The following is a 16198-nucleotide window of genomic DNA, read 5'->3' as shown; positions in this document are numbered from 1 at the left end:
AGGAGGAGCGATCCCCCTTGCACCTGGTGCCGCAATAAACATACCTGCTTTGTAACTTATCCTGAGCCACCAGGATGCAAGAAGCAGGATTTCCACATACAGCTGCTGCTCCCCCACACGCACGGCCGCTCACACCCACTCCTTCCCTGCAAGCACCTCAGTTGCCTCCTGCTCAGCGCTCCCCTCCTGCGTGCAAAGGTTCTCCTGCCTCTCCCTGGGCCCCCTCCAGGCCAGAGGCCCCATCTCTCTGCCCCCCACCCCAGGGTCTCCCTGGGCACCCCCCTCCTCTCTGCCCTCCACGCTGACCCCCTCTATACCAGGAGTCCAACAAATACACCTTGACTCTGCCCGCGACTTGCTTTCCCACCTCATTCCTCCTCAGACCGCACATCTCCTCTTAGAGACAAGTCATTCGTCCTTTTTATCTTCCTCATCCCTCCCCTCCCCTGTTATTCTGAGTAACAGTGTTTCTAAAACATGCTCTTTCCATCTTTTGATCATGACATGCCTGGCATTGCATTTTCCCAATCTCACTTTATTCCTCCACCTCCTTACTCCTCATCCAAAAATATTTTTTAACATCTTCTCACTCAAAAGCTTTCTTTGTAAGATGCAAAACACCGCACACCACCAGCTTAGCCAACAAGTGGAACTCATTAAAATGACTATGCCAAGCTGTCAAGCACTTACTTGGGAATTACTTTATTAAAAATAAAATTACACTGAAGCAAATTCTGAAGTAATTTTTAGAAATAAGGATATTTTCAGCATTCAGAAAAAAACATCTACTTATATAAACACACATTTTTCAATAAGGCATTTGAGATGCTTCCTCTGCTAAAAAAAGGGGAGGGGAAGGATACATTTAAAAAGACAAACCAAATCTGCTACCACTTTACTTACCAAAGATGGTAACACACTTTTAAAACCACAAACATTTTGTTGCTTTTATGCTTATGTTTAGTTACTTTCACAGCATCCTGTGAAAATTTCAGTGCATCTGGAAGGCATGAAAGGCAGGTCTTTATTGTCAGTTCCAACTGCATCTTGCATTCTGGCAGACGCTGACATGGTTGCACCTCCACATCAGTATTTTTAGCTTGTCGCATCATGCAACGTTTGATTATAGGCATCACCAAAAACCGCATTCTCGCAGTACTGTTTGTAGAAGGGTAATTTTTGAAGGATAGTTTTCAAAGGTGACATTTTAACTAAACCCAGCAGGCAAAACAAGGACAAATATGTAAAATTCACATACTAGGGTATTAAGTGAATTGTGTCTTCTTTGGAATTTGTCTGAAGTTCTTTTCAAATGTGTCCTCATTGATTAAAAGGACAGGTATTTCACATACGTGATCAGCCACACACCAATATTATGTTGCTTAAAGAGACATTTCAACAGAAAGATAAATATTATCAGCACTTAATTTTACTTTTGCAATTAAGCATATACCATTTCAAGGATTTCCAGACAAAAATCCCAACTCTCCAGAATCTATTTATTTATTGGAAAATACAAAGTTAAAGAAATAAGTGCTTATTACTCTAATACTCAGCTTTTAGTGCAAGTTTACTAGCATTGCTATTAAACTCAACTTCTTATTGTGCTATGGGGTTTTCAAAAATTTCATACAAAGGAAAAATTTAACATGAGCATGGGGCAGCCTATAAAGTCAAAAGTTAGCCTATATAAGAACTGGAAGTTCTCACACAAACAACATGGTCTGACCAACCAAATACATAATTCAGAAATTAAGTCACTCTGTTATTCAAAACAGGTAACAGAAAACCTCAATCTAAATCCAAAATAACTGTCTTGCAAGTCTTTGCTAGGTACTACCTGGCTTTTAAAACTTCAAGTTAAAAAGTGACCCAACCAGAGGTTAATATAAAGCTGAAGAGTTGACTGTTCTTTCACAATTGATGTTTAGTTTCTGTTGTGGAATACCCAATTCCACTCTACAGTCAATTACACATTCCAGTCTTGTAAATTGGATGTTAGGAAGACTGCTAGTATTCTCCAGATCTCCAATGAGGGAGGTAAAAAAAAAAAAAAAAGTCCTTAAAAGAGTACATATGTACTTATTTCACACAGTATGAAATTCTGCTAGATCAAAAGGTGTATAGAGATTTAAGGCTGTTTAAGGACAATTATTTAAAGGTTAAATTGCTACATGTCCCCCAAAAGATTGCTTTCAATGTTTGAGAGAACTTTCAAATAAAAGGCAAGACTGAGTGCCCCCTTCTGAAACACGTAACAATAGGTTTCCTTGGCAATTGGCTTGACAGGGGTAAACAGCACTAACATTTTGCACGTGAGAAAAGTAAGGTACTGATACTGTATGAACTACAGATCTTTTTACTCCATATGGAAGATAAAAAGATAAAACCTTTATACTCAAACGTCGAGTTTGTCAGGTTACCCATGTTCCATGCCTAAATGTATAAGGCCTACATCTGTAGCGCCATATTGATGCCATATTTGAAGTAAGCCTCAAGTTCCCAAAGCCAAACAGGCTGTGGCAGTACTGTCCACACTACCTGCAAATGAAAAACCCGAGTTCAATCCCCCGCTTCAGGATTATGCACATAGAGTTTCCCCCAATGAGTGGGCTTGTTGGTCTCATCCACACTGCAGCCATGGCTGATGTGGGGGAAACGGTGAATGCAAAGCGGTAGCACAGATGTCACCTTGAGTATCTGTTTGGCACCAGAGAGAACAGACTTCTGCTGTTTCTTGTTAGGGAAATCTGCTTTCATTTCTATTCTGACATAAAACATCTGCATCCAGATGCTGCACACTCCTTTCATGTTAAGAACATGGTATATCCAAGGATTTATTTGGCCTCCAAGCCTAGGTTTTCAGAGTTGGTACCTGCTTGTTTATAGTGAGCCCTGACAGTCAAGAATGTTTGGATCCAGGAATCCAGACTGAATCCAATCTACACCTATGAGTTACTCACAAGACAAAATCCTTCAAGGATACAAGAAGTGTCATTTAGTCACTTTCCAGAAGTATCTGTCATTATTTAAGCTCAGTTATGTTTCTTTACACAGAAAATACTAATACCCTCTCATTTATTAATCCTTTTGGCATTAGATGATATCCTTCAGTCATTTGGTAAATTATGTGTTTACATACTGCTTTTACCAAAATAACAATTACTGTTTTCTAAAGCATTAACAGATGTTTTGGACCATTCTCCCATAATTAACATTTGACAAACTGACAGTAATAGCTTATAGACAGAGGGGTTATGTCCAGCAAATTTTAATATCAAATTGTGAACTATGCTGTCTGTTCATTAGTGGAATGCAACAGCTGACCAAAAAAAAAAATCTTCTCTTTCCAGAAGTGTAAATGGATCATTTTCACTGACTATGAAAGCCTATGCAGTTGGTGTTTTTCTGGAAAGTAACAAAATAAGCTGGAAACAAAATAAAGCTACATTTTAAAGCGCAGTATTTCTTTGTTTAATCTTTTTTGGTGCCATATCATTTCTTCAAAGCTATTATATTGAATGGACATGGAGCTAACGTTAGACCAAACCTTCCCTCCATAGATGGTTGTGCAGCATTTTCAGGGTACAAAAAGGTAAAACTCTGCATTAGACTTGCAAAAATTAAGAACAGCTCCATTTTTGCCAGCTGCTCTCCCATGCACACACGTTTACCTGAAGAACAGTTAGAAGAGACATATTACTGGTTTTGTACTATTGATCCATTTGTTAACACGCATGCAATTCCTATGCTAGCACAGCACAAACAGAAAAGCTCAAGTTACTATTAAGCTATGAACTCCAAAGCTTTGGTCTTCCCTATTTGAGTCTAAGCCTTTCTCAGCTGTACTACTACTACTTCATACTAACAGCATTTACATCAACAGCAAAAGTATTCTCAGCACAATTCATGATTTCTCCTTCCTGCCTGGCAACTGGAGACTTCAGGAACACACCCTGTTTTGCAAGTCACCAACTCTAATAATAAAACAAGCTCTGCAGTTGATCCTATGTGCAACTTCCACATCTCACTCCTTCAAGGCTCTACACTTGAAACACCACCAGCCCCCTGACCAGCTACTGACTGCACGTGGATATCTTACCCATTCCGAAAGGAATGAACGCCTCTTTCTTAATTAGCTGGCCATTTTCATCCAGAAATCTTGATGGTTGGAATTCATCTGGTTTCTCCCAAATGTTAGGATCTCTGTGTACTGACCACAAGTTGGGCACGATCACACTGCCCTTAGGAATAGTATATCCCTGGAGCACTTTAAACAAAAGCACAGAGACAGAGTACCTCACAATTACTAGAAGTAAACACAGGAGACTTATACTATTAAGAAAACGACTACAAAATGTCACAAAAAAATTATACAGATCCCTAGCTGCAGGCTGCAAAAGTAGGAAGAACTTAAGGCAAAGGGGATCTCTGCTAGCCTGCTTGAGTCAGAATCGTGCAGGCCAGTGAAGCTGGAAACCCAACAGCTCCCCATGGGGAAAAGGTAGCAGCAATCATTAGGAATGCACTGTGCTGTATGAAACTGCTGTTACCCAGCTTCCTCGCATTCCTGTGCTGTCACAGAGCCCCACCGCAGTGAAGGTAAGGAAGAGGGATAGGTTTTGAACTGTTGTCAAAAAGGTTTTGAAGCGACTAGTCTCATTTCAGCTTGCTGCCCCTCACTGTCCTGCAAGCTAAAACGTTATAAAAAGCAGATCAGTTCAGCACTGGGTTTGAATGCCAAGTATTGCTACCTCCCACTCACTGTAGCCAGTGTTCAGCTATGTTTATGGAAACATACACCCAACAAGACAACTCGGAGAAAAATATTTACTATTGTTTTCTGTAGAGGTGGAGCTCAATGGTATAAGCCTTTCAAGCGTTAGCAAACCAATTGCTCCAACTTGGTGTTTTCAGACCTTTGTGTCAGATGGCTAAAAACAACTCTGCTGTTTCAGGTACAAAGGTGGAGTCTCAGCTGCCAGCTATCACTAAGCACATCAGTCAATACAAGCTGAACCTCCAGAAAAGAAACCACTCTAAATTAGAGCACCTCTAGATGGTAGGTCAGACATGCTGCTTAAATAGAGGCATATCAAATAGAGGCATATCTCAAGGCCGCCTACTCTCTACGAATGGCATTTTACATATCTGGGTTATACGTATAATACATAAATGAAGTCTTTGCAAATTCTTACTAGATGTCCCATCAGATCTCCATCCACACAACAAACGCTGTATTATCAAGTCTCTATAAATGCTTACCAGCAGTTTCTGAGGCCATTCGAGGAATAGAAAGGGGAACAACTGCAGTCATCCTCTGCACTTCCATAATGGTTGCCTCTGTGAAGGGCATTTGAGTCTTGTGGGTAAGAGAGGGAACTTTGTCACGTCCTAGAACTGCTTCAATTTCTGCATGAACCTTCTCTATTCAAAGGGAGCAAGAAAAAAGAAAAAAATATAAAAGATACACAATATGTGAGAAGACATCATCTCAATTTCACTTGCCTATGCTTCACTGTTTACATAGATTTGTCAAAAATGGCTACAAGGCACGTGATTCCCAGCTGAAATAACTACATGAACGTAAGCCTTCAGAACGGACTCAGTTAAGAATAAAACAACCAAGCGCAATCTTGATGTCAAGAGTAAAGCTACTGAGATGACAGACATTGCTAGCACTTTGGTACTGGAGAAGTACAGAAGTTCTGTTCCAGTTCCAAATGTATTCATAATCTTAGTTTAAGAGTTTAACTACACAGTGATTAGAATGGTGAAAACATCAAGCTTCTGGCCTGCATTAAAAAAAAGGAACAAAAAGAGACTGCAAGCAGTGTGTGCCTGAAATGGCCTCTGTCCCTGGGGAGATCCAGTTCTCAGAACCAGGAAAGGTGGTGAGGAGACAGGAAAGCTTTTCATGGAGCTGCTTTCAATACTTCATTCTGTAGTAGGAATTCTGCTGCTGTTACTGCAAGCATTGAAGCCATTTAACTTGTTCTTGCTACTTCCTACTTTCTACTCACAAAACCTAAACTCTGCTATTTCCTACTTCCCCCAAAAGGAATCAGCACATGCTCCTTCCCCCACACAGGCCTTCTGCAGAAGAAAACCAGAAGTTAATGAGCTTATCTCTCGCCTCATTCACATGAGGCACAAAGTGTCAAGATATTTGTTTGCCCCTTTCTTCTCCCTAAAGGCTCAACATAGAAGTAATTCTCTTCACTGAATTTTCTGAGATACAAGATTTGCTTCATTCATATACAGGATCATGTGCCTTTTCCTCCAGGTAACTTGGAATATGGCTACACAGCAAAAGCCAATCCTGAAAGACATGACCTCAAAATTAGCTTTTAATCAAAAATAAGTCAGTTTTCATTTTTTACCCTTGATATCCTGACTATTTTATGGTTTCTTGCTTGCCTTGTCCAAGCTTCAGAATCCAGGCTGCTGATACTCTTGAGTCTTTGCCCTTTTCTCTCCTTAGCACCGATTCAACGTTAAATAAAAACTCAATGCAAAAAAAGTTTTCCTGTTTTCAGAGAAACATTCAGAAATACCCTGCCAACTGTGTTGAACGAACAGTTGCTGCCACCTATTGGATTTGCGAGGAAAACAAGTTCTCATATGAGGAACAGAGTGAAAAATACCTCACCAGCAGATTTGCTAATGATGCAACTCTCTACCTGTTTTGTGGGGTTTTGCTACTTTTTTAATGACACATTATAGCCCTGTACTCAGATATGCACATCCACAATAATTTAAACGAGTTAAGTTTTCAATATAGAAAAAGTAATTACGGAGACTGTCTCATGCCAAATGTCACACCAGCGTTTTATCCTGAGCAACATTTCTTTGAGTTTGTAAAGATGTGTGGAACTACACAGAAAGCAGCCAAAGTGCTGCTCACATTACCAACTGCAAAAACATCGACTTCGAGAGTTCTCTGCAAACAGCCTGTTATTTGAACTGCTCCGCTACATTTAATATATTTAAAAATATCACAGATCATCTTAAGTCAAGGACCAAAACCAAGTCAGGGAACAGACCAAACCAAATACTCCCCACTGCCTCCCTATATGCACGCACGCACACACATGCACACACCCAACCTTACAGCATCCTTCCAGTACCTAAAGGGGGCCTACAAGAAAGCTGGAGAGGGACTTACTACAAGGGCATGTAGCAATAGGACCAGGGGGAATGGCTTATAAACTGAAAGAAGACTGATCTAGATTAGATACAAGCAATAAATTGTTTACTGTGAGGATGGCTGGACACTGGAACAGGCTGTGGATGCCCCATCCCTGGCAGTGTTCAGGGCCAGGCTGGATGGGGCTCTGAGCAACCTGCTCTAGTGGAAGGTCCCCCTGCCCATGGCAGGGGGGGTGGAAGCCCATGATCTTTCAGGTCCCTTCCAACCCCAACTGTTCTATGATTCTTTTTCCATGTAAAAAGCAAAACTGGCTTTCCACAGGCAAATAACATTCTTTCTCATTTTTCTCACTGATAGCCCTTCATTTGTCTTTCTGTGTCTGCAACATTTGCTATGGCTAAAAGTTATGCAATTGAGGTATTTCCTTTAGGGGATAAGAGAAACATATTACCAAGAAAAGAAAAAAAAAAAAAAAAAGAAGCCCATACATGACTCCCAGGCAATCAGGATACATAAAGAATGGGATACTAGAAGTAAGAGAATCACACTGCATAGCTAAGTGATACACTCTGAACTACTGAGCTTATTTATATTGTTTGACAACAGCCACAGCATAAGGAGAGGGGAAATCAGAGAGGCAGTAAAACTGTTAAGAGGTCAGAAGAGAGAAAACTGACTAGCACATACTCGGGACAGTACCAGGCAGTAGGGAAAGGATTAAAAAAAAAAAAACAACACCACAAACACAGACCTCTTCTAGATATCATCTGTGTTATTTAGAACATAATCTAATTCATGCAACTGCATATCAAGTCAAGCAGTGGTAACACACAACCATTAAAACCAGAAGAATCAGCCTATGCAACAAAATTTATTTTACATTTGTCCCTGGTGGACTCTCCCATGTACTGGACTGATGCCCTATTTTGCAACCGTTGCTCAACAATTTGGTTTACTTTGTGCAATAAACTATGATCTTGGCCTATTTAAAGAGATTATTTCAGAGATAGGTGCTGTAAACAAGTATCTATTTGCTTATCTGCAAAGCAGCTGCAGCACATGTAAACCTCAAAATCTCAAATACCTGATAAAAGTATTCCAATTTTTATTGTTCTTAGATAACTTCAGGTTTACCCTTCTTCATCCCAGGTTAGCAACAAGTCTGAGCAAAGGAGTGGTCTCCTGGGGACTTGTTTCACTACTATGAGCTGAGGCAGAATTACCAAAGTAGAATCTGTCCATCCCGCCAAGGTTTCCAATCGGCATATACCCAAAAATCTTTCTAGCGGAAATCAGTTGCTATGTAGAACTTCAGGAGAAGCTGCTAATAAATTAATTAATTGCTTAATTTTCATCAAATTCAACCACCTAAATTTGTTAAATAGCACTAAAGAAAATGCTGGCTTTGCAACCACGTGTACTGTAACAAGACTCCATACAGAAAAATATTTAACTAAAATTCATTTTAAGTCTTAGGTGATGGAAATTTATCCTAAGAAGTCCTGAAATACAACTCTAGCAAGTACTATTTTAATATTGTAACCTCTCCAACACCACTGGTATTTTTTTATACCCACAAAAATCTACAAGTCATTTTCTAGAACTCTGTCACAAACAGGAACCAGACCATAGCACCATCACATAATTTGGGTTGCAAGGAAACTCTGGAGGTCATCTGACCTAATGCAACTCTGAGGGTAGATCAGACTTCTCAGGGTCATACCCCACAGAGTTTTATTTTCCTAGTATCTGATCAGAATTTTCTTGTTGTAGACTGTCTCTGCTGCTTCTCCTCCCTTCACTGCACACCTGAGAGGAAACTGCCTCCATCTTCTTAGCATCTTCCAATCAGTTAGCTGTAAACAGCATAAGGTCCCTCTCCTCAGTCATCTTTCCCTAACACCAAACAAGCGCAGTTCCTCCTGCCTCTCCCTTGGGATCATGTGCTTTATGTGTCTTCCCCACCCTCATTATCATCAACCTACCCAACTGCCATGACCGTTAAAGATTGACGGGAGAGAGAGGCCTTGCAATGACACTGACCAGCTGGTGCCATGGACTTCTCTAAGTCCAATTTGCTTAAGCTGTCTCTAATTTGATCTTCTTCTACAATGTGTTTCACTTCCCCAGACTGCTGCTAGGCTCCAGAACCTCCCTGCTCAGGGAGGCATAAAAGCAGACCTTACCACTACACATCCCACATACTTTATATCACTGCTATAGGCCTGGAGTGCCGCAGTTGCCAAAGCTTTTGAAATGTGCTAAGGTTCCTGGAATTGCTTGGAAAAAGATAAAGTTGTCCCAAAACAGAAGAAATGCATAGACTAAAGGACCATTTAAATAGTTAACATATAGCACTAACCTAGAGATCATCATAGCAGAGCAGGAGAGAAGATGTCTGATTACATATAAACCTTTTAAATGACACATACACATGTACTGTTTGCATTCAAAATGACTTCTCTGTTGTCACTGTTTGCTTCTGTTTCTGAACATCTATCTAGACCTTTACAGCCTGGAATAAAACAGCAAAACAAAAATAATCTTACCTTGTACTTCTGGGTAGAGAGACATGTAGAGCAGGCACCACAGTAATGTGTTGGAAGTAGTGTCTGTGCCTGCGATGAAAAGGTCACCAATGATAAAAAACAGGTAGTCTTCATTAAAACTGCTCTCCTTGTTGTTCTTTTCCTCCTCCGCGTGGATGAAGTACATATCAATGAAGTCCCTGGGATTTGCTGCATCCAGTGTATCCCTGTGCTGTGCAATTATTTTCTTTAGAAAAGCAGTAATATCTAATTCTGTTTTCCTAAGTTCCCGGAAAGGCCCAAAGGGAAGGTAGTACAGCCATGGGCAGATATTGACCAGGATCATATAGCTGTTCACGCTTAGCTCTAGCGCACGGGCCATGTTTTTCAGCATCGTCTTGAACTCAACATCTTCGTAGTTAAAACGCCTGCCAAAGGCCATGGAACAGATCACATTGGATACTGCATTGCGAATGATTGGAAAGGGATTAAATGAATTATTTCCATGCTTCAGCATCTCCTCCTTTATAAACTTCAGCTCCTCAATGATTTTAGGCTCTAAGCTGTGTCTTCCCACTCCAAAATGACGCAGTGTTGAGAGGGAAAATTTCCTCTGTTGCTTCCAGACAGGGCCATAAGGTGCAAAAATAACACCTGGAAGAGAAAGGGAGAGTCTGAAACAAAAATTCTCTGTTTTCAAGAAGAAATAGTTACTACAACCCAAGAGCCAGAAGAGAGGGAAACAACACATGGCAAGTTTGTCCCAAGCACTGGGCTAGGAGCTAAAGGAAGAACACAAAGTTCTTTATAATAGCTTTGGGAAATCCTGTCCTTCCTTTTCCCAACCAGTGAAATGAATGGAACAGTCACACCAAGAGTTTTATTAGTCTTTGCAAGACAGTAATAGATGGAGAAAAGGTACTGTAGATGCTTTATTATAAATTATAACAATTTCATAGGAACGGTTACTGTAGGACATATCTTAACTATAGCCTTTCCTCCTCAATGTCCTGAGACATTAATTACTTCAGCAAGGCACAACAGAAGATATTAAAACACTTCCCCCTTCATTTTAAACAAACTTCTCAATACTTTTTGCATGTGTACATACTTCTATTACAAGCAATGTTTTTCTTTATTCTATAATCAGAATACAGGATAGGCATGCTGCAAACAAACTGGGAAGGTGAAGATGGATTCAGAGCCACCTGGCAAAAACCTGCTGGATTTCCATCTCAACACTTTTGATGCCTCCAGGCACATGCTCTGCATGATTGTGTCATTATGAAACACCACTTAAATTAACTCCCTTAGCTTCAATTATAAATATTGCTCACTTAGAAACAGAAACATCTCTTTTGTTGAATTAACAGACCACCCCAAAGATATCAGGGTAACAAAATACACAACCTTATATTTCTAAAGGCACTTCATAGTTAACCTGAGAAAACCTAAAATCATGAAAACACGGGCTAGTTGTGCTTTTGTTCTTTTAGTAAAGTGACATCACATCTGTTTTCTTCTGGAATGAAACAGTTACTTTATAAAAGCAACATCCATTATTCTGTCAACTGAAAATCTTAATGTTAAAATTAAAAGAAAGAAATGGCCATAAGAAATTAACAATAGAAAGATGCACCATGTTTCAATGCTTAGCATTACCTACATTTCTATTATTACATAATGCTCATAGCTCCTAATGCAAAAAGGAGAATAAACAAATAAAAAATCTATAGCTAGAAACAGAAATCCGTAGATCTGTAAACAACTACCCAGAAGGGCCTGCAATACCAATGGTATAAATAGTTCAGCATAACATAAAGCTGGTAATCTTTGTAGCCAGATATTCTGATTACATTATCTACTCATAGTAGTAACAACAGAAAGAAGAACACAAACACATGACCTGGTTTCAAAAACCCTAAACAAAATAAGCAGAACATTACGAAGAGTCAGAAGAAGCTGAGAATCAGCTGAACTTCATCTTCTCTGCATTAAGACATTCCTTAGGAAATCTATTCAAATGTCTACTCCCTGGCACTTTAAAAACAGAACCAACAACTTTGCAGATTCCCTTTCTCAAGTAATGTTTCCTGGTAGCACTGGTGTCCTCAAGTAGGTAGGGTAGGTGAAAAACCAGGCTTATTAGGGACTGCATTTAGTCAAGAACCAGCCTGGGTTTTCAAGGTTTGTGGCTGGGGCGTGGAAAAGAATGTGCATTTCTTGGAACAAAACAACATTATCACTATTTCCATCCCACAAGAAGTATCTCCAGAACAGACTACACATCCACAACCTCTTCCCCTTTCTGTCATTAGGAAAACTAGTTCTAGGATCCAAATACCTTCATAAAAGAAAACAGACCTACTGTCCTGAATGTAAAAATACTCTCCGAGCCACATGGGAAGGCCAACAGCAACCACAAACCTCCGTGCACGCAGACAGCCTCTCCAGCAATCCGCACTGGGCACAGCTGCATGGCACAACGTATTCTGAAGTCCCAAAACCCCAAACTACGGCAGAATACTAATAGTTGATTTGCAAATTGGGAAAGAATAACATAGGAGACAGATTAAGGAGGAAGATGAGCACTAAGTTAAAATAGAAAAGAAAGAAAAATGACAACTACTTCACTGCCAGGCAATAATAATCAAATAGTACTTCACTGTTTTCAAAGAAAATCTCTGCAGGACCTGAAAAGTCAATGTACGCAGCACAGACAACTGTATTCTTAAAAAAAAAAAACCCAAACCCACAACAACACATACCCAACAACAAACAAAACAACCCCCCTGAAGATAGTAGAATAAATTCTGAAGCAACATAACCCCAGAATAACCAGGCCTTCATGCTCATTAGAGAGGACTAATTTCTATGAACCGATAATGAGAACCTCTAAATACAACCAACAAAGCAGCAAACACACAGAAAAACAGAAAGTTGTTTGGTTTTTTTATACATGAAAAAATTTTTATACATGAAAAAATTCAAATCCTTATGGGATCAACTTCTAGCAAAGGCTAACTCCCACTCCAAATTTCTCATTGCTTTAGCATTGCTGCAGTAGTGGGAACATCGACAAACACAGAATTCACAGCATTTAATAACATTTAACTTCCGTATTCTCAATGTCCGCATCTGAGTGTGCACTGGGCAGGACTATAAAGGCAGGTGACTACTCAAGCTCCATCTACTCCAGAGATTAAGTCTTTCCTACCTCTCACAGAGAAAACAAAAATGTTTTACTAAAACAAAAATACCAAAACCTACTTTTTCCCTCCAGTCTAGTATTTCTCTTTCTGCAGGTGTATGTGCAGAAGCCTTCAACTAAGAACTGACTTCTCCTTGAAGCTCTCAGTGCACTTCTCATCCAGCCAAGGGAGCCTCCCTTCTTTGCTACTCAGTTGTTACAAGTGCAGTGTTCGCTATTTCCGATTCCCCTACTTGCTCTCCCCAGGGAACAGTATTTTATGTGCATCTTACACACAATAGAGCCACACACAGCTGAGATAAGCCCTTCTTTCTTCCATAACTACCCTGAGCTGACCTGCTGGGTATAAGACAAAACTACAACAGAAAACATAGCTTAGAAGAAAATAACCCCAGAAGTTTAGACCAGGTAGTTTGTTTACAGAATGAAGATGTAGGAATTGAAATGGATACTTACTGACGCAAAGCGCTCCAGCATTGTAGTACCCAAGTTGTGAGAAGTAGACCTGAAGTTACACAGTCATCCTGCTTTTATCTTTTCCTTTCCTAGTACATATGAATGCAACTGTCGCTGCCCTGAGCAGCAGTGAAGCCTCACCCACGAACTCCTGAAACTAAGCGGAGACTCTCAGATCAAAGATTAAAAGAGACCTACAGTTTGAGTGTTGTAACCTATCCACCTCCTCCATGAACTACACAAAAAAAAGAAATACTTGTTAGCCCAGAGCTCTTATGGACAATATCTGAAAACTGAGTTTAGAGATTTACTTGTACCTACACCATAAAAAAGAAACCCAAACCCACAAAGCTTTCAGAAAACACATACCGCTCACCTCTTACCCCAGCGGTTCTACAGCAACTGCCTTCCCAGCACCACACATGCAGCACCGCAGAGGTTCAGTTACCTCCTACATGCCACCACTAAACCAAGACAGCCCACTGAGAACAGCTGTGACTTCCAATAGCTTTGGGAGAACCTCCTTGCATTCTTGTGTGGGCCAGGCAGACCCACACTGCCCATATCCACTGACTTTTCCCTTTGTGTAGTCAAAACACATTACCCCTGAGGTTCATTCTACAATACTCACATCTGCAGCAATCCCACCTGCTGCGCCAGCTAACATAAGCGATACATAACAGCTACATACATTTTACGGACATCGGGCCAATCCTCATGTAACAGCCCTCGTGCCTGAGTGCAGCTATGGTGACATTCCAGATAAAACTAGATGTAAAGCAACCTAAAGTCCCTGTCACGCTGCAACGCAGGCAGGCACAGCCCCTGCACTTGGCCACAGCACATTCCAGACAACAGGCTCCTGACACTTACAACTCCCCTGGAGCATCCACCAGTGGAAACTGCTAACTGCCCTAGCTACTCTTGTGTCACCGTTTTCAAAAAGTCTAACAAAGAACTGTGTGCAGAAAACAAGAAACATAAAAAATTCACAGCTTTCAAGGAAAAAGAAATCCACCACTGATAAAGCCTGAACACACGGTTTTACAGCACTGCTAAAATTAATCTAATGTCTAATTGCTCTTCCCCTTTCCTCCCTTAGCCTTTGCTAAATGTACCGCACTAAATCACACATGGTAACAACTACGTACCAGTAAGATCTGTCCCAGACCAGTATCATTAATCATTTTTTTATCCTTTAAACTAATTACAACAATAGTATCTGATTGCTTTTTAATAAACACTACCTAGGTTCCTTGCTTGCCTATTATCTTTACTGGGGTAGTTTTGGTAGTGTAAAAAATTGAAGATAGAGAGTTTGAAGCACTTAATAGTATTTCCTTGCTCTCCGGGGGGGGGGGGGGGGGGCGGGGCGGGCAATGATAAACAAGATTCAAAATACAGTTAGCACATTAACAAGCCTCCTAGGCTACACCTCCTAAACTGAAAAAGGAAAGGTAATATTCCACAAACACCAAGGTCTGTAAGGGACCTGAAGACTAAACATGAAGAAACTCCAACTGCGGTACTGCCACCATGTGTTTAACCTCTCTGTGCCCTTTTCTTGCAAAATCTAGTGAACTCTCCTTTGACCTATTGAAAGACACTCAAATATGCTCAGTAACTTTTGACAAGCTGAATAACGCACCTGCAAACATCCCAGCAAGGGCAGCCCACCCGCAGGCTGCAGTTGCCAGCCTCCGCAGGAGCCTGCACGCTGCCTCGGCAGGGGCTGGGGACACGCACAATTTCACGCGGCTACCAAAACGTTTCGCAGTCTTCTCTCCTGATACAGCTGGAATCAGAAATCAGCCGCTAGCTGACAGACTAGCTGCTCCTTAAAGCCCTGCTCAAACACCATTCCTTCCCCTGTCGACAGAAGCGAAGGGGCCAGGCATCTTGGTGGCCGTGCGGTGGCCTGTCGCCGCGCTGCCGGTGCGCAGGGATGCTGCCCGGTGCGCAGGGATGCTGCCCGCCCGCCTACCGCAGGGCGCGCTTCTCCCCGCGTGCCTTCTGTCACCGGCTGGGCCCGGGGCACGCAGGATGAGCAAAATGCGAGCAGATGGTCCAGCCTTGCAATTCCCAGCGCCTGCTTCCCAACGCCGGCACCGCAGCCACCGGCTCCCGCTCGATCCTCTCGCCCAGCATCGCCCCGGCAGCCCCGCACCCAGCCAGCCCCGCCAGGCCCGGCTGCCACCCCCCCCCCCCGGGCGCTTACCCTTCTTGCGGGTGATCATGAGGACGATGGGGACGGAGGGCCGGTCGCTGAACACCTCCGCCTTCTGCACCAGCGCCTCCCGCACCGCCCCGAAGGTGTTGAGGACGATGAAGGGGCGGCTGCCCACGAAGAGCCGGAAGACGCTGCCGTACATCTTGGTGAGACCGGTGAGGAAAATGTGGGGGGAGAAGGCAGGGGACCCCCGGCCGCCTCCCCGCCCCTCCACCGCCCACCTCCTCAGCAGCGGCGGCGGCAGCAGGGCGAAGGCGAAGTTGCCCACCAGCGGCCAGGGCGCCGGGCCCGGCGGTAGCCCCGGCGGCGGCCACGGCCGGCGCAGCAGCCAGTAGCAGCCCAGCCAGCACAGGGCCGCCAGCAGCAGCTCGGTGGCGGTGGGGGCCCGCAGCAGCCACGTCCAAGCTCCCGCAGTCACCCCCATCCCCGCCGGCGGCGCCGCGCCCCGCCCTCGCCCCCTCCCGGCGCGTAGCGGTTTAAGATGGCGGGGGCGGGCGGGAGGCGAGGCCCGGCGGCACCCTGACCCCGTCCCCGCCGCGGTGTGGGCGGGCAGCGGCCCGCCCCGGGGCCGGGGCCACCTTGAGGTAAGCGGGAGGAAAAGCGGCCCGGGGCCCGGGGCT

At 42.7% G+C, this 16198-nt stretch overlaps 1 protein-coding gene across 1 annotated transcript; it reads right to left on the bottom strand.

Moving 5' to 3' along the window:
• Positions 1-678: 678 nt before the first annotated feature.
• Positions 679-16155, bottom strand: LOC130144452 (cytochrome P450 2U1). The gene is made up of 5 exons (XM_056328144.1): positions 15567-16155; positions 9703-10335; positions 5266-5427; positions 4103-4270; positions 679-3674 (listed from the first exon to the last, which is right to left on the bottom strand). The coding sequence occupies exons 1-5, from the start codon at positions 16000-16002 to the stop codon at positions 3496-3498; spliced, it is 1578 nt and encodes a 525-aa protein (XP_056184119.1). The 5' UTR covers positions 16003-16155; the 3' UTR covers positions 679-3495.
• Positions 16156-16198: the final 43 nt, after the last annotated feature.

The sequence above is a fragment of the Falco biarmicus genome, chromosome 1 (genome assembly GCF_023638135.1).
Source record: "Falco biarmicus isolate bFalBia1 chromosome 1, bFalBia1.pri, whole genome shotgun sequence".
In the NCBI taxonomy this organism is placed as follows: domain Eukaryota; kingdom Metazoa; phylum Chordata; class Aves; order Falconiformes; family Falconidae; genus Falco; species Falco biarmicus.
Note: the sequence above shows the minus strand (reverse complement) of the source record. Positions and strands in the feature narration are given on the sequence as shown.